We start from the raw sequence: 25961 nt of genomic DNA, 5'->3' as shown, positions 1-25961 counted from the left end.
GGGACAAAAATTGATGCATTCTTGTTAAATTTTTCTTAAAAAATATATCTAAATGAAAAGTATGAGGAAATAAAAGAAGACAGGAAGTACTTGAACAATACCATTTATTATTAAAGGCCAAACACAATGTTGTAAATAGCAGTTGTTACTTCCTCCGTTCCGAATTGGTTGACAAGTTTGTTTTATCACGTTTTCCAATGCATAAATCCAATTGAAAATATCTTTAATTATACTATGTAAAAAATACTAGATATTATATTTAAATTAAGTACACATTAAAACATATTCAACAAGATACCACGTGACTATAATTTTCACTACTATAATTCACTAATTAGCCTTCTAGCTAGTTCGATACACTGACTATTATTACTTGTAGGTTATTTAATTTTTTTTGAGGTGTGTTTTTAAGACAATGAAACACCTCATTTTTACTTAATTATGCACGTTATGGAATGTCTAAAGTCTTTAAATGTTTAACATTATATAATCTTATTTATGTTAGTGGGAATGTGAAAGAAATAACAAACATTGGTTACATAATGAATTAACTTTATTGATCATTTTCATATAAATGTTTTATTAAAAATAGTCAAATGGTGAAAGTGATAAGTGACTACTTCGTAATAGTTTGATCCGTGCCATTCACAGGCTATATATAGAAAAATTGGAAGGAAAAAAAAAACGTTAACAATTTTTTAAACCCTAGAAATAATTTCAATGAATTTTAGGAAAATTGTTGTAATTCTTGTGTGATTGAAACCCTATCAATTAATTTAATAGAAGTTAAGGAGTGGGGATAGCTTAAGTGAATTACTCGTATGTAAACTAACTAAGGAAATGAATACGAGAGTGAGAGATAGCTCAAGTGGTCAGAGCTTCTCTCCCGATTTCAAGAGATATTGGTATTGATTCTCATCACTCCCCTTTGTGGCTCTCTAAACACCAAATATAAAAAAAAGAGAAAGGAAATAAATACAATTGATGAAGAATGTTGAAGGGATTTAAATGTCGATGATGAACAGAGAAGATGAAGTGCAAAGGGTGATGAAGGAAAGAAGGACATGTGGTGTATATGGTCTGTGTTTCATATAATCCTTAACCTTTATAAAAATGCAAACTTGATACTGTAGCTTATGAATAGTAATATGTGGTGCTATTACAGCCTTGCCCCCAACATTAATGAATTGCCAATTTTGCCCCTATTCCTAATTGGTTGATGAATGTTTGAGTGCTTTGACTAATTGACTGCTCTCACCGACTTCCCTTACCTACTCCCTCAGCTCTCTTTCTTCTCATCTCAGAAAAAAGCTCAGAGTTTTTATGGAAACAAGGAGAGAGAAAGCTAGAGAGAGAAAATATGTCTTCCTTCAACAACAATGGCGATGAGCTCAAAACCACCAATCATCCCTTCGACGATGGTTATGGGAGCTTGTGGAAGATGATTCTTGATGTCGTTTCTCCGATCTTCAGGTATAATTCTACTCCTTTCTTAGTATTAAACTACCAACTAAAATAACAAAAACCCCATTTGTAATTCAGTTTTTTTTTAAGAAAATTATACAGAATCATTTCTGGTAGAATTCGGTTTAATAGAAGGTCGTGATTTGGGAATTGAGCTATGGGAATTAAGTTATGCAAATTAAACTAATGGAATTATGTAAAAATTGATGTGCGACAAGCTGAATTAATGTGGTATGATCTAATGACTTCTTCTTTGTTACCAGGTTTCGTGGTGGAGGTGGTATTCTGAATCAATTATACTATGAATCAATTTTTATATCAGTCTTCTCCAACCTAGATCCAATAAGGTACGATCCATTTCCCTGGATTTTTTTTTTTTTTTTTTCAATACTTCTACTAATTCATGATTAGTGTATATAGTTTATGGTTTGGGTATCTGTTGATTTTATTGTATTTTGTTAATTGCTGGTTTCGATGTTATTAATGTCATAGTTGGGTGGTTTTGAGTGGATCGGCGTAGCAGTGTAGCTTGCTTAATTATTGGAACTCTCTCCGGCGATATCACTTCTACCGCCGGCAACGCCGCCGATTTCCGATCCTCCTCAATTTCAAGGATAGCTCATTATATCACCTAATTTGTAAGTAGTTGAATTTAATTTGCCTTTTTTTTTTTTTTTTTTTTTTTGTTTTAAATAAAAGATTGTTTGTGAAATTGAAATTTATGCACTTTCTTCTTAATTACATGAATTTTATACCAATTGGGTATTATAAAGGTATAATCTTGCTTATATTTTCTTCAAGATGTTGAGTTGTGTGAATTTGTATTAAATTTTGCATTTTGCAAGTAATTGAATGATACCCTGTATTTTTTGCGACCCGGAATTTTAGGGTTTGTTTTGATTATGAATTTTATGGTCTGTGTTTCTGTGTATGTGTGTGCCTGTGAATTGTGGTCAATTGCCGGGGTTTTTGAATCAATATTGGTTTGTTTTTGAGGATTATACATCTTATTTCAGTTTTGGTTCGGTTTGGTTTGGTTCCGGTTTTTACCCCGGTTCGTTCGGTGCTGTTTTGGGTTTGTTGATGTGTTTTGTGGTTTGTTTGTGTTTGTGGATATATATGCTTGTGAATTGTGAACCTTTTATTGATTATATCATTGCCACTTTATTAGATTTTTTGCGTGCATTTCTGGATCGCACACCACTCATTACTGGGCTTTTATTTGTGTTTGTTGAATAAAGCTACTGGGTGATTTAATCTTAAAATAATATGTTGTATGCTGGAATGTGAGGTTTAAACTGAGTAATATTACAACATTGCACGTTTATTGGAATATTAGGACGACTGTTGGCTTAGAATATATAGGACGTCGATCATTTACAGAAGAAGCTGGCTAATAATATCAAAGAGAATTCAAATATCTAAGGAGGAGCTTTCTGAGGCTCAGAGATTTATGTTCGTTTTATTTATGTTCGTTTTGGGTTTAATTTTTGTTTTGCTTTTTTGTTAATTTTTGGGTTTTGTTTTTGTTAAATTTCAGTTTTATTTTTGTTAAATTTCAGTTTTATTTTCGTTTTGATTTTTGCTAATTTTGATTTTGGGTTTGATTTTGTGGTTTGATTTTGTGGTTTGTTTTTAGTGGGTAATTTTGTGGGGTTGTTATTGTTAATTTTGATTTAAATTTTGTATTTTGGTTTAGTTTCTGGTTGTTTGGGTTAAGATTGGCGGTGGTGGTGCGTAGGTAGAGGTGGTTTTGGGTTGGATGTTGGCAGTGGTGGTGCGTGGTTAGATCGAGGTGGTTTTGGAAGGTTGGCAGTGGTGGTGCGTGGGTACGGTGTTAATGCAGGTTGGGTTGCATTTGTTTCTGTTTTTTTAAAATTTTTATAATTAATTAGCGACCGCTAAGATAGAAAAAGTGCTCATTTCTGAAAAACTAGGCTTTAATTTTTATTAACAATACTTCTAAATAGCAACTTCTTAATTCAGGCATTCTTTGTTGTCATTAAACTATAAGTTTTGAGTTTTCTTCTTATTTTGTTTATAATATTCATGGGTGTTAAAATTTCTTCTTTACTTGAGCTTTGTCATTCATTTGGGTATCCATGTCTGTGAAATGATCTGATACAATTCATAATTTTTTTGCCTGCGACAGTCTCCCATAGTTTGACTTCGTCTTTTCCCTTCTGCAATTCAGAGCTCAAAACTCGGATTCTTGCTTCACTATCTTCATGCTCCTTCTGCATTTTAGAAATTTGTGAATCCAGATATTCAATAAGTTCATGAAGGTCTTCGCATTCTCTCAGTTGTTAAGCATAATTCTTGGACAATTCAAGTAATTGGATATCCCGATTCTCTTTCATTGACTCTGCTTCCAGAAGTTCCTTTTCTTTCAAGCAAAAAAGATTCTTTTCATTAGTTATTTCATCCTTCAACCTGTCATTTGAAACTCTCACTTCTTTCAGTTCATTCTCTGAATTCTTCAATGAGATCTCAAAATTGATATTTTTACTACGGGCATCTTCCAGTTTCCTCTCTACTATTTGCACTTTCTCCTCGAGAATACTATTGTCGCTGCAAAGCTTTTCAATATGCCCAGTCAATTGTATGACTTTCTTTGATTTCTCAGAGATGACATTCTTGAAAATAAATGACAGATTGTCCAGTGCAACTACCTCCCCGACCATACAAGAACACTCATCCTGTAGGTTGTGCTTCTCCTCCTCCAAATCTTCAAATGCCTTCATCAATGATCCATTTTCCTCGATGACCTTGTAATTCTCTTTTTGTAGATCATCATAAGCCCCCTGGAGATTAAACAGCTTCTCCCGGAGATCTTCCATTTCAGTGAGAAGAACAACTTCTTTCTAACTCCCCTCCCTAACTTTGAGAATTAACTCTTCATTACTCTCCAAAAGCTTCTGTATCTCTTTCTGGAGTTGATTTACTTCCAGGTTCCTGCTTTCAACCTTCTGCCTGAGGGAGTTTATAACAGCATTTAAATCTGCCATATCTTGTTTAAGATGCCAAATCATTGCAAGGAAAACAGACTTCTGTATTACATGTTCTTGATTTTCATCCCAGGCTTTATACAGAGATGCTTTTATATCATCAAGCTTTCCATGTATTAGGTTCACAACTCTTTGATCCTCATTGCCGGATTTGCCGCAGTCATCAAGTGCTGAACCTGCATCAGATTCAAGTGCATCTAACAAATGAAAAATCCCCATTCTCAATCCTTGTACTTGACCAGACAACACACTAACTTCATCTTGCTTATCAAGACTCTCCTTCTCCAGTTCCGAAATGAGTTTCTCAGACAACCTGGATGCTTCCAGAAGTTTCTCAGAGTACTTCTGCAATGAACATGCGTTAAAACGACGTATTTATCCCATATCTTGAGAGCTAGCAGGTGATCGCTTTCGGCTTGAGCTTCATGTGTGCGATGGTTCTTACTTTTGCCTTCGGGAAAATCCTTCTCCAACATATAGATTTCTATCAGTGCCATGTGCTGGCATGGGCCTGGTCCTTCACTAATGAATATGTCCAACCGGTATCAGATATGGCCTAATCTGGGAATCGGTGTCGTGTCAAGCAATCCATCCGGCTTTGGCCTTTACAGCCTTTTCAAATCGAATCTCTTATTCCTGTAGTATGATCTTATATGGTAGTAATTGTTAGTTCAATTATGCTTGCATTTGTATAATTGATCATTATATCATAAAACCCAAAAGGGATCTTATTTAATTGTTATTATATACTTGTGTATGTATTTTCTTAAAAATTTGTTAAATTCATGTATTTGTTGGGTTGGACTAAATTTAGAGATTGATTTTAGGCAATGTATTTGATAAAACCCTTATATAATCTATATAAGCTTTGAGTAGAAGATGAAGAGTTCTAAATTTTGATTAAGAAATTGATGATTTACTAAAATTGAGTATTTTTTCATTATTAGCAGGAGTTGAAATCAATAAAATGTGTATAATTGAGATGTGCTCGACAATTCAGAGTGTGAATCCTCCACTAGCACCTCCATTGCCCGGTGCACAACCTAAGAGGGTTTTGCTTAAGTCCAAGGGCGTGTCATCTTACGAAGACCAAGGCTCTGTGAGCACTGCAATAACGGATTTGTATGACCGCCTTTTTGATGAAGATTATTGAGCTGATGTTGTCATTCATATAGATGATGGTGGCCGAATTTATGCCCATGCTAATATATTGGTAAGATCTTTCAGAACCCATTTGACTTTTTGATTTTTTTTTTTTTTTTTTTTTTTTTTGAACGAAATCAGACAATTCTTAATTCAGCTTGTCAACTTTGATCTTTCAGTATATAATATGCATGGTCGAAAATTTCTGAGTTTCCTTGAATTACCATGTATTTAGTTTACCTTGATGGAAAAATGACTTATTTAGGATAAATTTTATGATGTCATTTAAGGAGACAGCTGATAGTTCATAGTTGTATATTGACAGGGTGAAGGAATCCAAAGGCAAAAATCGACGCAAATCCACCATCATTCATGGTGTTCACGTGATGCGGTTCATGTATTCATTTTATTTCTCTACTCTTCTTGGTAATACATTGCAAAGTTTTTTTTTTATAAAATTTTATATAGTAATATTGAATCTTGTGAAAGCACATAATTTTTTGCATGCTGACTGCTGTGTTTCTGCTGTCATTCTGCAGCTATAACCCAGAAGATATTGAGGAATATATTTTGCACCTTTTGGTATTGTAGCTTTATCCTCCATTGAAGGGCAGCTTTAAGGTAATAACTAGATTTTTATTCTAATTATCAGTTCTTTTTAATCACTGAATATGAATTTCACAATCTAGGTTTATTTTTGTTTTTGGGAAAAATTCGTTGCAGAAAGGGTACAGGGTACAATTGGCTACTTAAATGTGTTAAATTAGTCCAAAAGTGCTCACTGTACCAAATAATAATTTTGGAATCGTAGTTCTAGGAATCCAGGGTGGGTGGGGGGAAAAATTAGGCAATTAGCAGACTGTGTAACATATATGCTAGGTGGAACTTCTGATTAGTCTTGAAATCAATATGAGGATGAGAGTTGAAGTTTGCTTGGCTATGTTTTTTAATTCCATTCAATGGTACTAGCTTACCGAGTTATCTACTCTTCTGTATACTCAGAAGAGGCTAACAAGTTGAGAAAGTTTGAAATACGTAGCAGCTATTAAGTTAATGTATATAATTCCCTCAAGTCTTTAAATATATCTCCACTACCTCCTCATTGGTCATTCACATAGGTTTCCTGGTCCATAATGGTCACATATTAGATAAGAGGAGACAAAGACATATGGAGTTACAAAAATTTGTAATTCTATGGTATATATTTAATTAATTAGTTAACATATAATTCTTAAAGTGCCTATGAAAGAAGCATTTTGGTGCAAAACAAAGTTCTTTTTTTTTTTTTTCAGACTATGAAATTAATAAACTTTACTTGTCATTTTGGTGCAATTAGCATAATGTGCTAAGCAATCTTTTGGATTCTATATTCTGTGCTATAGTTGTGGAGGTCTTTCAATGGCTAATGAAAGATATTTCTAGATTGTTCTGCAGTTATGGTTCTTTTCACTTATTTTGTTACTTAGTAGATTCTGCTGGTAGGAAATTATGGCATCGGAATTTGTTTTTTTGTTTGCATATCTTGTTTGGTATGAAAAAGATTGTTTAGTTTTGCTATTTGGTTAATTTAAAGTGATTGTTTTCAGAAGTTTTTTCATATATCAAGAGTATTAATATAATGTATAGCATCTTCTTTGCCAAGATTTTACAGACTTGAATTCTTTTTTGGAATGTACAAGTGTAGGATTTGTTATGATGTTCATAAACATTTCTTATACAAGTTTGTTTATTGAATTTTGTATCTGATATGCAGCATGTCAGGACAGGAGAGATTTATGAACACTCGAAAGTAATCAGAGTAGATTACTCATACGGGTCTCATTGAGGTTGATCTTATGTGGGATGCTGAATTAGGGGAGGTAATTGCTTCTAGGTATATGTGTGTATGTGAGTGTTCATGTTTTCATGATATGCTACACATTCATTCATGAGCTAATTAATCACTTGATTTGAACGAGCAGACGGACTTTACTTGATTGAAGTGGACAGATCTTGCAGCCTGGAGGCTACTGGATCCTTTCCGGGACACCCATCAACTGGGAGGGTCATTGCAAGCTTGGGAGAGAAGCAAGGGAGATTTGAGCTCTGAACAAAACACCATTGAAGTTAATTTCGACCTGTTTTTTGTATTTAATTTCTAGAATTTTCTTTTCCTGTTGTTGATGTTTGTGTTTTGAGGAATTGATGGAATTTCACTTTGATTTATTGAGAAACAAGATCAGTTGAAGTTATATGCAATTTTTTTGTGAAATTCGTACTAATTTTAGTAAATTGGCAAGTGAATTGGTGAGAGTTTTGAGTGGTTATACTTTTTTTCTATGCTCCTTCATTTGCATGAACGTTACATACTTACATATCAAAAATGTAAACACTTTCAAAAAAGTTATGTGCAAACACAATATTCTATTTAACCGAATGAATTAAAGATATACTTCCTCCATTCTTTTTTACTTGATCTATTTCCTTTATCATGCTTGCCAATGTAAAACTTTAGCGAATAAATTTAATTCTTTATAAATAAAAAATATAAAAGTTGTATATTACGATAATACTTATTGAGACGAATTAAAAAAGATAGCATATGAATATATTTTTCCTTACCTATTATTCACAGAAGACTGTCAAATAGTGTAAAAGTTAAAGCGTGTCAAGTAAAAAAGAACGGAGGAAGTATAATACTTTTGAAAAGATTTAGAAATTGAAAAAAAAAACATTATTTTTAAAAAGGCTTTAAAATTTGGAAAACATAAGTGGTGCAATGTAACAAAAGATGGAAAAAGAGAGGAGAATGATTGAGAAAGGGGGAAATGCAAATAAAGCATAACTTTATAAATTTTGAAAATCATAAGATAGGAAAGGAAAGAAAAGGAGGGAGGGAGGGGGAGAAAAGGATGGTCAATTAATTGTCAATTTCATATGATAAAAAATCAATATTGTAATTTGTATAGAAAATTAATCTGATTGATAACATATTTAAGAAATGATTTCAACCTTAAGGTAGAACGTGTTGGATTCTTACGTAATATTTCCTTAAGTTTGCATACATCATATTTCTTTTCAAAGACATTGAATCCCTTTTTTTTGTTCATCTTATTATCTTCCAAAATGACCTCAATAATGTATGAAGACACACAAAGGAGAAATAAGTCATAAAATATCAAAAACCTTAATAAAGACATTAAATTTTAAAGGAATTAACATAAAAATTTAGGAACATGACTAGATTATAAATGTCAAAATGACACTCATCACATACAAGAGGGAGAGGGGGGGGGGGGGGGGGAAGAGAGAGAAAGAAAGAGAGGGGGGAGTTGAGAAAAAGAAGGGCAAGGAGATAGTTTATAACAAAATAAAAAATAAAAAAACAAGGAGACAAAGGCCAAGGGAATACAGTAACTTTTGCCTAAATTAGATCGTATATTCACTTAGGGAAAACAAATTTCGAAGATAAAAATAGTACTAAATTCAACATTCAACTCGAAGAAAAAATGTAAAATTACAAAACAAGCTTTGAAGAAGTTTAGATCACACCAACTATGTAGACTGATAACAAAGAAATATACAATTCTTTCATATGCTTTGCATTTAATCCATTTTACAGAACTTTAACCTTTAAAATTGTATTTCCTTATTACTGCTCCTTATTATCATAATCATTTTAAGACGAGATATTTGATAATAATTAAGCTACTCAATAAGAAACCATATTGCGTTCAGAAATAATATCTAAAAGAATTTGTATAATTTTTTTAAAAAATCTTTAAATTCTAACAAATTCTAGAAACCTGTTCTTTTAAAATTGTTTTTCTATAAATATTTCTCCGTAAAAACTTTATCACTACTTCTTGTTATGACTTGTAAATTCATGTGTCCTACTAATGCAAAACCCGACACAACCACGAATATCACAAAACCCCGAACACAACCACGAATATTACTTATCTTGCCGTCGGGGGAGCACGCGCATCGCGCGTGCTCCAACGACTAGTAGGTATAGAAGTATAGATATAGATATAGTTAGTCAAATTATCCTGTGTGAATTATAGATATGAACAATTATGATATTCGAAAACTTAAAATATGATATTCGATTCCGATGTAAAAAGTTTTGGAAATCCTTTTGGATCAGATATCCTTTTTGGATCGGATATACCGAATACCGAATACCGAATATTCGATATCTGAAATACTACAGTTTTTGGGGGAAATAATAGAAAGAACCAAGTTAAACACACACTTTATCTAAAATACTACAAATTCTTAAATGGACCTGGTTCACACTAATTTATTGTGGACCACTAACATTAGAGAAACTATGGTTGTTTTATTAATAAAAAAAAAAGTCACTATAATAAAATGAAGGTCACTTGTTGAAAATAAAAGTCATTTTGGTAATATATAGGCTATAAGAGGTTAATTTTTTCAATGAAATATTTTATAAGGTCAATATAAATAGGAAAAGGTGACTATGTTAAAATTAGGGTTATAACGTCGTACTTCAAGTTCACAATAGTATTAAACGTTATACAACTTTTAATAAAGGTTACTATGTTAAAAACAAGGTTACTATGTTAAAAATAAGGGTCACTATTTTCAATATAATGTCAGTTCCGTGTGAATAAACCTCGGGTCCACAATAATATTATTGTAGACCAGGTCCACGCAAGTATTTCTGCTAAAATACTACATAAATATTTTCGATTTTGAATTTTGTTATATTTTTAATAAAGGAAATGTAAAAAACTTCTTCTTCTTGTTTTTTTTTTTTTTTTGGATATTTAGATCAGATATTTGTTACTTGATATTTAAAATCTGACTTATGTTAGATATTTTTTGGGTATTAAAACATCTGATTATTAATGTCCAAAATTTTGTATCGGATATACGATCCGAAATTAATATCCAAAATTATCGGATCGAATCTTCATCTATTTGAATATTTTTGCCCAGTCTGAGGTCAAAGTGTTTCAATTAAAAATTTGAGAAAAATACATAATTTTATTAGTCAAAAAGAGAGGATATTAAATCATAAAATCCTTTTTTTTCAAAAAAAAAAAGAAAAAAAAAACAAAAAGATTTTTACATTCACAAAAGTGAAACATTCCCTTTGATTTCTTACCATAAATAGGCGATTATCTTTGATTCAGTGACACAAACAAAATCCAGAAATAAACTCACTTATTTGGATACACATCTTTTTACAAGGAAATAAATCCTCTTCTACAATTCACTTCTAATCTAGACATGACAGATGACACCTTGAACAAATGCACAGCACATAATCCACTAAAGTAATTAATTTGTTCCCACCCAAAAAAATAAAAACTTTGATTTTCGCACAACATTATTGTCCTGTTCTTTTTAATTATAAATAAATATACCAAAATTCATGTCATAGAAAAAAAAAAAAAAAGAAAAACCCAAATACAAAGTACTCTGCTCAGTTCAAATATTTTTAGTGGGGTTGTCACAAAAAATATTTTGGTAAATAGTAAAATTATATATTTGTGTTGATGTTAAAAGTACATGAAATCAACCTTAATTTATTTTTGTTGCACTTTTTTTTTTTTCAGAGAAATTGCGTTGATTCAAAGAGGAGAGGGCAATTTGAATATCCTGAATTACCCTTTGAGATAGTGGTAATTAGCAGAACAATGGAGTTGATTGGTATGAATTTTCTGGAAAATCCATTTGCTACAACAATTGCAATAGTAGCAGTTTCATCAATCGTATTGATGGTATTGTTAGGGAAATCATTTGTGAATGGAGGAAGAAATTTTTCTGTTTCATCTCAAGGTCCTCCTGTCCCTAGTAAGTCCTCATTCTTATTTTTTTTTTTATTTAATTGCTTATATGAATAAAAAGTTTGCACATAGTGAATAAAACACAATTTAACAAAGTATTGGGAAATACAGAGTGTCCAACTTTCTTTTTTTGAGAAATTGCTTTTATGTTTTTTATTTGCGAATTTACGAAGTAAAATCTTCCTATTTAATTCAATATTAATCTAAATTGGTTTATCAAATATGGAGTATAATTTTGTAAGGACTATTTAAAATTTCAGTATACTATTTTTTTCTGGTCACTTGCATTTTAGTTGGACTTCTATTTGACCGTTAATATGTATGCAAATTAAAAAAATTGATAAATTTCATTTGACAATGTCTTTCTTTATTAATTAAATGCACATTATGGAGTCAATATGGTCAAATTTAATAGTAAGGGAGGGTGAGGGATAACTAAAGTGGTTAGAGCTTCTCTCCCGATGATATCCTTGTATTGATTCTCATTATTCGCCCTTGTGGAACTCAAGACACCAGGAGAAAAAAAAAAAAAAAAAAAAAGACGTTAGTGTATGTTATACAACTGTAAGCTCTAGCACATTATTTTTTGGTTAATGATTTTTTATTTACCTTGAAGAGAATATTGTACAAATGATTAAGGTAGGAAGATTTTTCAGGAGAATGGCCATGTGTCATTCGGTAATTGATTCAGTAGCTAAGTAGATGGAGTATCTAGGACCATATAAATCCTAAAGTATGTTGTATGAATGTATGATGTAATATGAAGTAGAAGATTACAAAATTGGAAAAGAGTCTGACATTTTTGTTTTGTAACCCAGTTTTGAAATTTTTTGATTTTGTCATTGGTCATTTCATTTGTGTTGAATTTGATTGATTTTTCGGCGAATTAAGTTTGAAACAAATGGTGATGATGCAGAGGTTCCTGGTCTGCCTTTACTTGGGAATTTGCTGCAGCTCAAAGAGAAGAAGCCTTACAAGACATTTACTAAATGGTCTGAAGATCATGGTCCTGTTTATTCGATTCAACTTGGTTCTTCTCATTTGATCGTGCTTAGTAATTCAGATGTCGCAAAAGAGGTAGTTCTCACTCATTGTCGTTATCATCATCAGACATCATCTTATGCTTACTAATACATTCTATAAAGACCAATTCTGTGCCTTACAGCATATCTGCATATTGTTAATGTTTACTGTTGTTACTAATCCGTAATAAGCTATACATAGATATGCTCTATAACTTTGTGTTACATTTTTTTATGTGTACTGTTTGATATATTGATTATGCTACAATTACTGTGATTAAGGATTTTTTCATGTCTGGGGCTCTGGGGTATGCATGCTAATGTGTATCGCCAAGGGAGTTTCATTTGACAGTTTATGACTTCGCAAGAGAGAAGACGAAATAAGTAGTGTAATGAGGTGATTTTGTCCATTTAATTAGAAAGAGGGAGAAGAAAAAGAACTGTCTAGGAAGGATGATAAACTTATTCTAAAAACTTCCTGCATGAGTTGTATCAATCAAGGGGTTGGATGTGTTTTGTGGAGGCCATTAACAGTAATTTAAGGGTGGGGAGGAGATTGTTGAACAAGGGGCTTGATGTGTTTGGTTAAAGCCATATCTATGTACTCGGTTCTTTGTCTCCTTAGGCAGGATGTTTTCGACATTCATATTGCATTTTCTTAAGGCCAACTTTTTTCTTCAAGCCTTTTTCCCCTTTGACCACCCCCCCCCCCCCCCCCCCAAATTCTTCCTCCTTTTCTATGTGTTCATGCAAAGAGAATGGGAACCAGATTTGTTTTAGCTTTTAACTTATTATTAATGAAACTGTTTATTCTGTAGAGTATTAAAGCAAGTCTAGACAATGGTATAAATTTGAAGGCAAAATCCCTTTTTATTAGCAAGAAAGCCTTACCCCAAGATGGGGTTGTCCTCTCCGAAGCACAAGCACAACACATGACTCGGGTTCCCAAAGAATGGACCCCAAATCCTTCACCTTGGAAAAATTGAAATCTCAATGAAATTTCATTTCATAATTGTTCTCAAGCAGTAGATATGAACAAGATAACTTCGGGACAACCTGTATATGTACCAATGATTTTCATTACACAATTTATCCACACTAGACAACTTATCTGTCTGAAATTTTTAAGTCTTGCATTTGCCTTAGATTCTTCATTATAGCAGCATTAACAGGGACCTTGTCATGCTAAAGAATAGATCTTTTGAGAATCTTACTCTTTTGCATGTCTACTCCCTGATAGCCTGCAGCTCTGCAGCTTGTAGCCACCAAAACTCAAAAAATACAATCAGGAAAAAACTTGAAATAATCTTCTACTAATGTCACATTTTAAAGACAGTAAGCGATAATTTCAGGTGTAAAACTTAAGACAGATTCCATCATCACAAGTAATCAATGAGTTTTTGTCGAACCCAAATAGTTAGCCAGCTAAGTAGCTAATGAAAGTATGTTTAAGCTGGTCGAAACTATTTCAAACCCCTGTAGTCATGACCTCATGGGGCATGAGGGACATGAGGGAAAAAAACCTTTAATCTCAACATTTCATACGTTCATACCCACATGTACTTGTATAATGACTAATGAGCTAATGCCTACTAGGAATAAACCTCCATTTTAATTCCATCATAAGCATCAGAAAAAGTGCTCCTTATCTGGCATATAATTTTTTCAATGCCATGAAACACTTGATGGGGGTCTATAATCTCACAAATCTGATCCATCTACACATTTTTAGCCTTAAAAACCAGTTTCTGAACTTATTTACTTCATATTTTTTCCCTAATAGGTTGTAGGAATATTGTCCGTAATTTCAGGCTAAATGGTTTCCATTTACACCTGAAGGATGGGAATGTATCTTGCAACTTCTGTCCTCGCTCTTTATGGTTGCTGCTCTTGCATAAGCAACATTATCTACTAAAGAGTTTATAAACTGACTCCCTTGAATTTTGTAAACTGTAAAAATCCAAGTTTCTGAAAATAAAATCTTTAATCATATATTTGGGTCATGCAACTTATAGTACCTTAGCTTACAGTAACAATTATGGCAGTTTGAAAACTGTCGTCAATCACTTTATCACTGTCTGCTAGTTTAATAAATAGGAATTAGAAAGCACCAGATTTTGAAATTTTGGTATTGTCTAGACACTTGCACACTGTACCAAAGGGTCATCAAAGCTCAGTATAAAGGACTTTCCAAAAAATGATTGAGGAGTTGTGAAGAATATGTTGAAGTGTATCCTTGCCTCCTTTGTTTTGATGCTGTTCAGTCATTTTAGCATCACACGGATTCCAGGTTTTAAGTATATAGTTGGAAAAATGAGCTTCTGTCTTTATATGCTCACGCTTGTTTTAACCACAAGCTGTTAGGCAAGTGTATTAACATTTTTTTCTCTTTCTCATTATATTTCAGGCTATGGTTACCCGCTTCTCATCTATCTCGACCAGAAAATTGTCAAATGCCCTTAAAATCCTTACCTATGATAAATGCATGGTTGCAACTAGTGACTATAACGAGTTTCACAAAACAGTAAAGAAATACATTATTTCTTATCTATTGGGTTCAAATGCTCAGGTATTGTCCTACCTTTATTTGTACTTGGAGGTTGCTCTACAAGTTTTTAATACAATAACACATACATTTATCTGAAAAATCGTCTCCATGCCTAAACTGCAGAAGCGCAGTAGAACAATTCGTGAAACCATGTTGGAGAATGTAGTAGGCTTCTTCAATATGCATATAAAGAGCCACTCCCTTGAAGCAGTAAATTTCAGGAAAATATTTGAGTCGGAGCTTTTTGGATTAGCTTTGAAACAAGTAAATCACTGTTTCTCTTACACTTTGTTTGGATAGAAAGAAATGAAAGGAAAAGAAGAGAAAGTGAGGGGGGCAAATTCTCTTGTTTGGGTAATGGATTGGGGGAAGGAAGGGGAAGGAGAGGGAGGGATCCATTTTCCCTCCAAAATTGGAGAGATATGGAGGGAAAATGAAGATCACCTCTCCCTCCCTTTCTTTTCCCTTCCCTTCCTCCTTTTCCCCTCCCCTCCCTTTCCTTCCTTCTTTGCAATCCAAACAAAGCATTAGTCAAGTAGTTTGGACATGATTTTGGCATATGATTAACAGTGTGTTAGATTGGCTTATAATGACTAACAAAACTACATGGACAGGCTTTAGGACGGGATGTTCAGTCTCTTTTGGTTGCAGAGCTTGGAACTACTCTGACAAGAAATGAAATATTTCATATCCTAGTTTTGGATATGATGAAGGGTGCAATTGAGGTCGATTGGAGAGATTTCTTTCCCTACCTCAAATGGGTTCCTAACAATACGGTAGAAGCAAATATCAGAAAGTTGGATTTTCGCAGACTAGCGGTGATGAAGTCACTTATTAAGGAGCATAAGGAACAAAACAAAGGCAAAAAGGTATTTAATTTGAAAGAATTATCCTGAACTTTTATGTAGCTCCTAAGTTTTGTCCATCACAAGTCGCTAATAAAATTACAATTGGTGCAAATCTAAACAGGATTTCAATTCGTATCTTGACTTCTTGCTGTCAGAAGCAAATACGTTGACAGAGACTCAACTAGCTATGCTGCTGTGGGAGCCAATCATCGAGTCTTCTGATACCACCTTAATCTCAACAGAATGGGCCCTTTTTGAACTTGCTAAGGATCCTGAGCGACAGGTTGTTCAAGACAGACTTTTATTATCGATATAATTCTATCTCATTTCAGCTAGCTACTCATTATCTAATTTGCAAGCATTATTGGTGGACAGGAGCGACTGCATCAAGAAATACAAGCTGTTTGCAGCTCTGATAAGATTACAGAAGATCATTTGTCTCAGTTGCCATATTTATCGGCCATTTTTCATGAAACTTTGAGGAAGCACAGCCCTGTTCCCATTATTCCTATACGATATGTGCACGAAGATACTGAGATAGGAGGCTACCACATTCCTGCTGGAACTGAGGTTTGATTTCCTCCATGCCCTTATATTCAAGCTTGGTTTGATTAGACAGAATGAATAGTATATTAGTTATGTATAGTCCTTGATGATTCACATCATTGAAGTTAAAAATGTGATTAAGCCACGAGAGGATGTATGAGGGCGAGGGTGAAATTGAACGTCCCCTCTCTCTCACAAAGGAATGTTTTTTCCTTTATTGGGTGGATAGTTTAATTCCTCTAACCTTTCGGATGAGCAAAATGAGAAAAATGGAGGAAATTTTCATTGCTACACCTCTCCCCCCCAAAAGGCCTCAACCCCCTTAACTCTTTCAATAAACTTCTAGTACCCTCAAAACTCGGACATGGGGTATGGAGTTATGGACACTAGATAAATTATTGGGTAAAATAAATGGAAAGGTTTCGACAAATATATAGCTGAGTCTGACAGCAATTTGCTTCTTATCTGACTATAGACTGTTTTACGCAGATTATAGTGAACCTCTATGGATGTAACAGAGACAAAAATCAATGGGAAAATCCTGATGAGTGGATTCCAGAGAGATTCCTAGATGACAAGTACGATCCTCATGATCTTTACAAGACAATGGCTTTTGGAGCAGGCAAAAGGATCTGTGCTGGTTCGCTTCAGGCCATGTTAATATCTTGCACATCCATTGGTAGATTGGTGCAAGAATTTGAGTGGAAGCTGCAGCCTGGGCAGGAAGAGGACATCGACACTGTCGGTCTCACCACACATAAACTTCATCCTCTGCATGCCATCATAAGTCAGAGACGTTAAATAGATCAACTTAGAAAATTTTGCTGCCTGCAGGAGACATGACTGGTTTATCGACGAAGTAGACAGAGATTGTCAGGTGAGAAAATGTATCTACAGACAACAACTTATGGTAATAATCATCAAAAGAACTTTATAATTTATAGAAACAAAACAAGACTATTCTCAGCTAAAGGAATGTTATGTTAGATTTTAGTTTGTTGTTCTTTATTATGTTACAACTTAAATTGTCTCCTGTGATCCTGCCTGGAATGAAAATGTGTTGCATATACTTTGCTACGATACACAACAACCTTTGTATCGTCTGATACAAGATCTGCGGTTTTTTTTTTCAATATTTTCATTCAAGTTAATTCATTTCTTTGAAAAAATTTCAAATAAAAATATAAAAATTTCTCGGCCTATTCATTTGTTATATTGTTTCTGTAATGTCAAACAACTGAGGTTGAAATCTAACAAACATAAACTAATAGACTGAGATAAGCCCAACAGTATGATGGTTAAAGATACGAGGCATTATAAAGTATTTTTGATCTGTTTTGTTGACAGAATTTTGTGATTGTTAGTTCGTTACATTGTTGCAACTTGCAAGGAAACAGCTAATTTTTCCATAACCAAATATAATGTCCTAGTATTTCATACATGGAATTTTGAGTTAAACATAGGCCTTGTTTGGTTTGATGTAAAATATTTTGAACGGAATTAATTTTCAAGGAAAACCATATTGCTAATTAGTTTAATAACTTTGTTTGGTTCCTTATTAGAAAAGTTCTAGAGAAATAAAAAAAATAAGAGTGAAAATTGTAAGGTTAGATGAGAGAAAAGTAAAAAGGACGTGAGGAGGAGGGATGAAAATGTAATTTCGTTTGTAAAGGAAAATATTTTCCATCTTTAAATATGCAAATTTCCATCATTGGAATAATTGTTTTTCATACACCCTGACCATCACAAATCAAGAAAAAGAAAATAAGAAACTATTTTCCATGAAAATATTTTACATCAAATGGCCATATTGTATGAATGAAAGTAAAGAATATGTTCTATATTTCAAAAAGGACAAATTTTTTTTTCTCTATTTCCAAAGGTTTTTTCCTCATGGTAAAACGTAACTATAGAAGCAGCTATTAGTTGTGAACTTGTGATAGTAGTTGTTCGCTAGTAGTTGACTTGTAATAGTAGTTATTAGTTATGAAGTTTTGTTGATAGCTATGAATAGCTGTGAATAAGCTACTAAGATCGAGTTTGGCAAAATAGTTGTTGATTATTTGTAAGCTTACCAGTTGACCTTTTGCATTATTAATTTGTTTTACTTTGACCATGATTTTTACTAGTTATGTTACTTGAATTCGGGTACCCATATCCAATACGGATACATGTTTAAGTGTCTGACCCGACTATTCTGTGTAAAATTTTCATGATATTGAACTATTAAAATAAAGTGTCCAAATGTCCTATGTCCTAGTGTCGAGGGTCCAACACGGGTACATGAGATGAAATGAAGACTTTGACTAACAGAGTTTACTAGTATTTTAAAAACAATTAGTAGCACACATGAATAAGCTAATTTTAGATTCATTATTATATATTTTTGGGAAATTCCCATTGATACACTCCAGGTATTGTTCCCGGTGGTACCACATTTTTTTTTTGACTTCTTGCTGATACACCCAAGGTTTTGACTTTATAATTGACGTGATTAGTCTGTTAATCAGACGTTAATAACTAAGTAAATTTAGGTTAATAGCTGAGTTAGGTTACTAAAGTAGGAAAAGACTAATTTGCCCCCTTTTAAATCCTTCCCTCCATCATCCATAATTAAACCCCTTCCCCTTCCATTTATGTCGATTGGACTTAAACCAAACTCAGTTTCAAATTTCATCTCTCTCTCCTCTGCTCTCTGGTGAATTCACGAAGCAATCACAGGGTTTGCAAGGGAAATTCGCTAATTTCGTTGGTCTACAAAGCCATTAGAGGGAAATCTTGCATAATTCAGGTACTTTAGCACTACTACTGTTCATTTATGCATGATTTGGTGCATTTGTTTGATGTTCTGTTTTTCTATGCGATTTTAGGTTTAATTCATGATTTAAATGATGTATATTAGTGCGATGAGAAAAATGAATGCCATGTGAGTGATAGACCACACGATCGGGATTGCCCACACTTATTCGAATAAAAAAAATGTAAAAACAAAAAAAAAGAGTAAGAAAATAATGCAAAAACAAAAGAGAGTTCAAATGTGAGAAACCTCAAGCATACAAATACAAAGATTCAAAAACAAGGTTGCACACCTTAGGGGCTTATCTAGGGTATTGAGCCTTTATCCACTTCTTCTTCAAACTTTGAGCCTAACCACGTTATAACCCTTCAAAGACCTCTTTGAGGTATACACACACTTATGCGAAGTTCGGCTAGAGCTACGTTTGGCCTGATTCCTAACGGATACGTAGGCAACCTTACATTGAGGTGCAACCGTAATAAAAATGCATTCATACATTCACATTCATATTTACATTCATGCATGATCATATTAAGGGATATCCAATGCTCATACCTATCCATTTAGAGCTAGACTTGGGGGCTTGATCCCTACTTCATTAGCCTACCCAGTCTAAGAGTCACCATCATTTGACTCTTCTCAAAATATTTTCCACAACTTTAGCCACTGCGGCCTTATCGTAGTGTCACTTTCACACACATCACAGATACATGACCAAATGATCCTTACCTTAGGAACCCTTTTATCATGAAATCTTGATACAACTTTGAAGCATGCCTTGTCATCTTAAGAGTCACGCATTATCATAATAATCATTGCATAAAAAAGTATGAAGTACTTAGCCTCCGTGCCTAAGTTATCCAAATACTTTCATCATCGAGTCATCAACTAGGATAGCCTAGGATGCTATAATCCTTGCACCATGAGATATAACATCGACGCCTACATTTGACTAAGCTCATTCAACATGCACCATCAAACACTTTACTTCTTTCTTTTCACGTCTTTCTTTTTCGGGAGAAAGTCGGTACCCTCCACAAAAATGACGGAAAATTTTTATTTTATTTGCATTTTTGAGTCACACGAGCACAATCACAATACAATGCACACACGATTCATGTACATTGAGTCATGTCATATCATATCACATTAAGTTGAGTTTGCACCTTGAGTCATGTCAAGTTATATATGCTAAAACACATTAAGTCGAGTTGACACAATAAGTTGAGTAACACCAAGCTTTGGGTCAACCTCAAGATAATTATAAACATGAGCAAAGTCCTATAGTTCAAAAAATATAGATGCGGGTACACCAAGTCCCTGACGGACGAGTAACCTTTACAAAGGATCTAAAGCAAGAGACGCAAACAACTTAGCAAAGGAACTGGATTTGATTAGTAATCAGCCTGATAGCAATCACATTTGACTGACGATTAGCCTAATGACGATCATGTTGATTGATTGAGCACATTTGGGTTTTAATTGAGCACATCATTTGAGCAGTGATTGGTCATAATCGCGAATTTCCCAAGATGGAAGATCTCTGTGGAAATTAATTTGAGCTCGGTAGAATCTTGAGGAATAAGGTTTTGCGATAAGTTTCCAAGGCGTGAGAAGCTATCACTTCCAAGGAGTGAAGAGAAGAAGATTTGAAGAAAATTTCTCCAAATAAGGAAAAAGAGCGATTCAAATCCGCAGAATGTAAAAATATCGTTAAGCAATGCTCACATCGCTACGCGATATGACCATCGCGACGCGATGGAGATATGAATTGCGCGATACAGATGCCACTGCCAGCGATGGACTTTGCAGAACCCATAGACAGGTTGTGAGAACTCTCTTCAGCAAATTAGCCTCCTTGGTACGCCATTTAGCCTCTAAAGCAATTGACATGATTAGTAGTTAGCTCGATTACAATCTTAATTAGTGATCAGCTTGACGACGATCATTTCATTGGCTTGAAGCGCCTAAATATTGGTTCATTATAAAGCACAAGCACCTAAGTATTGGTTCTCGAACACAAGCATCAGCACCAAAGCACTGGCTCGTTACATCTAAAGCTCGCCGAGGTATTGGCGAAGTTAAAAGTGCCGAGGTACTGGCGTATCAAACTACACCGAAGTATTGGGAAAGCAAGCATTCAACATGACGAAGCATCATCAAGCTAGGGATCGCAAGGTATCGAGATCTTCGATGACTTTCACTAGGGTGTGGAGGTTGTCAATCAATTGGTCGAGTCAAGGTAAAGACGAGATTTTCGACGATGTCCCAAGGTACAGAGGAGATTGTTTACAATGGCGAGGTACTGCCGTGGCGAGGTACTACTACAAAATTGGAGATAGCTACAAGCAGCGATTTTCAACTATGTCCCAAAGCAAGGAGGAAATTTCCTACAGCGGCGAAGCAATGCCGAGGCGAGGTACAACCACAACACTGAAGATGGAAAAGCACGGTCACCTTCAATGATGTCCCGAGGTACAGAGGAGATTGTTTACAGCGGCGAGGCACTGCCGTGGCGAGGTACTGCCGCAACAACTGGAGATGGCTACAAGCAACGGTCTTCGGCGATGTTCCCTAGGATGTGGAAGATTGTCACAACCAATGGAGATAGCGAGGCACTGTTACCTTCATATGGCGTTCACGAGGCACTGTGGAGGTCATCACAACTAAATGTGATAACAAAATCGGTTACTCCCGAGACGTGTGCACGACGGTGCAAGATACGGGTTTCTAACTCTTTTATCTGTTTAACTAACGCTAGTTTGCAGGTATCGGCATTACAAGAATGATTTAGGATCGCAGAACGTTCTGAATCAATCTTCATCCCTATCGCTACTTTGACTTTTGTTTTCGAAACTTACGTTTCTCCAAACTCAGTCAAAGTGGGGGCTTCTGTACACACCAAATTGTGTCTCCCCAAAAACCAAACCCAGTGATGAGTACCTTACACGTCATTTGATTATCGAACAAAGCGAAATGTTGAAGAGTCTCGTGAATTCTTCTGTTTTCTAAAATGTTTTTAATAAAATAGTTCTTTCTGTTTCGAAAATATTTCATTTCGTATCCTATTTATGAAAAACGTTTAATCCAGTTTAGTATAGTCCATAATCAGGGTCCAATAATTGTGTAGTTTGAAGGGAATTGAAATGACCTTTCCAACGATATATTATAAGCCCAATTCCGAGTTATAACGAAGAAGTTATAGTCAAAATACTAAAATGGGCCTAAAATGAGTTTTATGTGCGACTCAATGATCATGTGGAGGGTCCACTAGTTTTAATTATATTCCTAAACCAATTAGGATTAATTAGAAGCTTCTATGGTTTTCTAAAAGATCTTAATTATCCTTTTTGAAAAGATAAGATTAAAGAATTTGAAATTGAATAAAACTTCTCTTTTTTAAGTCCTAATTCTATTCGAAATGAAAGACGTTCAAAGATATCTGATATTATTTTCGTGAATCATAATTTTTATACAAATATTAAATGGTTGTATAGCCCTTGAAATAATCTTTCCAATGATATATTATAATATTACTTCCGAGCTATAACGAAAAAGATATGAAAGAAATACGAAACTCTATCCAAAAGTGACACTCTTCCACTATTTCGACCATATCATTTATTCTACAAAAGATTTTAATCTGATTCCAATTGGGATGGAAATTAGATTTCTAGAGACTTCCAACGACATATTATATGACTTATTTCAACTTCACGATCAAAAAATATGATAAAAACAAAATCCGCAAAAAAACTGTTTCCATCGCGCCATGATGCTTTTTATCTTGTCGTGTCGAAAGGAATTTTATTCTGATTCGAAGTCTAACTCTTTTCTAATCGTTTTCGGATGTTTTTCTCTATTTTCCTCTGTTTTTACTCACCAACAACAATCATCTATTCTTTTCTCTCTCAAGCTAGAAGCTTATTCTTTCTCTCTTGATTTCTAAACCTCCCTTTTTCACACACCATACGTCCATCACGAGAGTTAGACACACTTAGCCAAGGTCAAAGTTGCCTTCGCCCTAGACGTGAAAGGTTGATAGTTCTGAGGGTTGGGTCCCAAAACTACCACAAAAAAGGCTTTAAAGAAAGGTTTAAATAGGCTTTATAGAACGTCTTACAACCGTTCTTCTGCTAAGCGATGTATAAAGTATACAGTTCGCCTCAAAAAGGCATTCTATAAGATGAACAATAGAGAACGGTCTTAACCATTTTCTTTTCCCTTCTTGAAATTAGAAAATAATGAAGGAAAAGAGAACGGTTAAGTTTCTTAACCGTCCTATATTACTCAAGCAAAATAGAACTGTCAACTAAGACAACCGTTCTATAACCTTCTTTTTTAAAAAATAAAATAAAAAACAAATTAGCTAGCATCTGTACATCGACATGCTGTATTTCTGTATGTATTTTTCTTGTATATCCTTTTTTGGATACATTAAAATCAAGGCAAAATTGACCACAACAACACGAACTTTTAACAAGGTGCATATAGCAACATGAACTTTGACTAATAGTCGTAATAGCACCAACTTCTTTAACAGGTGCACAAAATATCATAAATGAAACCTAGGACCGAAAGTTTTATCCAATACGATGATTTTATTAAACTTTTTACAAACTTTGATATCATATTTAGTCCTCAAGGTCCAAATTGACCCAATTCAAGACCTTAACCGAGACATTTTTAGAGCACGCAAATCAATTTTTTTTAATTTAATTTGCTAAATTTGAGCTCAAAATTGACGAAATTGACTTCCAAAACCTCATTTGATAATTTTTTTCGGCATACAAATCGAGGCATGCAATACCAGACAATGTTTTATGATAATAAAATATTAGATACCATGTCTTCGGCAAAACTTTTGGTATCGAGATTCATTTATGATATTTTGTGCACCTAATGAAGAAGTTTGTGTTATAGCTACCAGTAAAAGTTCATGCTGCTACTTGCACCTTGTTAAAAGTTCGTAATGTTGAGGTTAGTTTTTCCTAAAATTAGCTTCATAATAAATATAGCTTGTATTTATAATATCTAGTAAAATATAACAGCATTACATGTATATGAATACTCCCTTGTATCCTATATTTACAATTCAAGTATAACACATATGATAAAATAAAATAACAAATCTAGGATACTAGCAATTCCAAAAGTTACAAAAATTCATAAGTACTACGTATTTAACATAATATAGCATGTCTCTTGATCGCTAGCCATCGAGCCACGACGTTCACAATCGGGTCTTCTCTTTCAATTTTCAAAGAGTCTTCTTCACACTTTCAATAATTGGAGAAGAATTTTTGAGAACCCTGTACAATTCAATTCCATAAGAAATTAAAATGAAAAATCAAGAAAAAAAACAAAAAAAGAGAAAAAAGAATCACAATTCATACGGCTAACATGCTATCAATACTGAGACAAAATTAACCTACAAATGATTTTTAAAAAAAAGTAGATGAAAGAATTTTCATAAGCATAACTAAACTTACAAAATACGACTACAAATCTAAATCCTCATAAAAGATAATAAATTAACACCTACATCATAGTTTTCCTCAACACTTATAATATTTTCACCTAACTTTCGCATCTCCCATCAGAATTTTCATCATTATTGTTAACAACACTTACATTTAAATCTTCGACCGCCACTTGCGATTTGCTGCTGCATTGAATGATTGGTCCTCGAGGTGGTCCAGTAGAAGACATCTTCGACCACCTACGATGTAGATCAACGACCCAAGAGCCACCATGGAATCAACCTTGTAAGGCCATTTAATAAATACACTTAAAAAAGGGGAGAGGGGAGGCAGGTGGAATAAGATAGTACTAGGGTTTGGTTTGCTAGAGTAATAAGTACCTGCCCAAATTTAAATTGAGAAGAGAGATAAAGTATGGGTGGGTGGGTTTTCCGAAATTCACTCCATTTTCTTAATTAAGCCTTTTTAAATTAGGGAGGCAAAGTTCTTAAAAACACAACAAGAAAACTGAAAATTATAATGCATTGTTTTTTTTTTCTTTTAATATATATTTAATAACTAATTTATTTTTGTTAACAAGATAGAGAACGGTTAGAATCTAACCATTCTATAATCATTACTTTACACAACGCCTGCTATAGATAAGTGTTCTATTTAGTACTGGAGAACGCCTATCTTACCCAACCGTTCTATAGGTTGCGTTTCTTATTCTAGTTTTTGTAGTAGTGCAAATCCCTATTTCAATTATTTAAATTAATTTTTTGATTTAATATTTTCCTTGAAGTTACCAACGTGTGTATTGCTTTGAAAGAAAGAGATACGAGGCAACAAAGTAAGTTGTTTTATTGCTATATATCTTTAAAAGCATGCTAAGATTATTTTAATTTCTAGTATCATGTTAGGATGTCTTTATGATTCCTAGTATCAAGTTTAGGGTGTTAACTAATATTTCTAGTATCATGTATGTTCCTATTATAATGCTTAGGTTGCTTCCTATTTTCTTCTATCATGTTAGTATCATATTAGGGCTAAAAATTTGATTTTTATTGTTTACACTACTACAATTGTTGCAAAATCCAATGATCTTAACAATGTGTCAACAAGGAACCGTTATATTAGGTAGCTTTAAAAATATACTACAATGTATGACAACTCTCCTTCTTGAACCATTTTTATAAGTTGATATCTTTAACAACGAATTATGAATCAGACAACGCTTTATATTTAACCGATGTTAAAGGAATACAGTTTTAATAACGGGCCTTTAGTAAGCGTTGTTGAAGGGCCTTAGTATCTTC

The 25961-nt window shown here is 33.8% G+C and overlaps 1 protein-coding gene and 1 long non-coding RNA gene across 10 annotated transcripts; both read left to right on the top strand.

Moving 5' to 3' along the window:
* Positions 1 to 1266: 1266 nt before the first annotated feature.
* On the top strand, positions 1267 to 7866 carry LOC145583144 (uncharacterized). 6 transcript variants are annotated; one of them, XR_014100068.1, is made up of 8 exons: positions 1267 to 1473; positions 1728 to 1811; positions 1957 to 2102; positions 5423 to 5685; positions 5941 to 6041; positions 6155 to 6236; positions 7369 to 7474; positions 7577 to 7866. It is a non-coding gene; the product is annotated as an uncharacterized LOC145583144 (long non-coding RNA). The 6 variants fall into 6 exon arrangements; XR_014100069.1 differs by having other exon boundaries at positions 7369 to 7488; XR_014100067.1 differs by having other exon boundaries at positions 7369 to 7866.
* Positions 7867 to 10880: 3014 nt separating this feature from the next.
* Positions 10881 to 17443, top strand: LOC145582213 (ent-kaurene oxidase, chloroplastic-like). Of its 4 annotated transcripts, none has more exons than XM_081639218.1 (10): positions 10881 to 10906; positions 11189 to 11282; positions 11364 to 11426; positions 12336 to 12496; positions 14849 to 15010; positions 15113 to 15253; positions 15604 to 15858; positions 15959 to 16120; positions 16213 to 16407; positions 16873 to 17443. In XM_081639218.1, the coding sequence occupies exons 2-10, from the start codon at positions 11270 to 11272 to the stop codon at positions 17182 to 17184; spliced, it is 1464 nt and encodes a 487-aa protein (XP_081495344.1). In that variant the 5' UTR covers positions 10881 to 10906; positions 11189 to 11269; the 3' UTR covers positions 17185 to 17443. The 4 variants fall into 4 exon arrangements, with proteins under 4 accessions (XP_081495344.1, XP_081495343.1, XP_081495341.1 ...); XM_081639217.1 differs by lacking the exon at positions 10881 to 10906 and adding an exon at positions 10950 to 11099; XM_081639215.1 differs by lacking the exon at positions 10881 to 10906 and adding an exon at positions 10951 to 11099 and having other exon boundaries at positions 11189 to 11426.
* The last annotated feature ends 8518 nt before the right edge of the window (positions 17444 to 25961 follow it).

Source organism: Chenopodium album, chromosome 15 (genome assembly GCF_948465745.1).
Source record: "Chenopodium album chromosome 15, dcCheAlbu1.1, whole genome shotgun sequence".
Taxonomy (NCBI): domain Eukaryota; kingdom Viridiplantae; phylum Streptophyta; class Magnoliopsida; order Caryophyllales; family Amaranthaceae; genus Chenopodium; species Chenopodium album.
Note: the sequence above shows the minus strand (reverse complement) of the source record. Positions and strands in the feature narration are given on the sequence as shown.

Bases quoted from the DNA above. Each gene is read 5' to 3' on its own strand.
- LOC145582213 (XM_081639215.1), top strand. From the start codon at position 11,270: ATGGAGTTGATTGGTATGAATTTTCTGGAAAATCCATTTGCTACAACA. The intron at 12,497-14,848 runs GTAGTTCTCACT...ATTATATTTCAG, and splicing joins ATTCAGATGTCGCAAAAGAG to GCTATGGTTACCCGCTTCTC. The intron at 15,859-15,958 runs GTATTTAATTTG...AAATCTAAACAG, and splicing joins AACAAAACAAAGGCAAAAAG to GATTTCAATTCGTATCTTGA.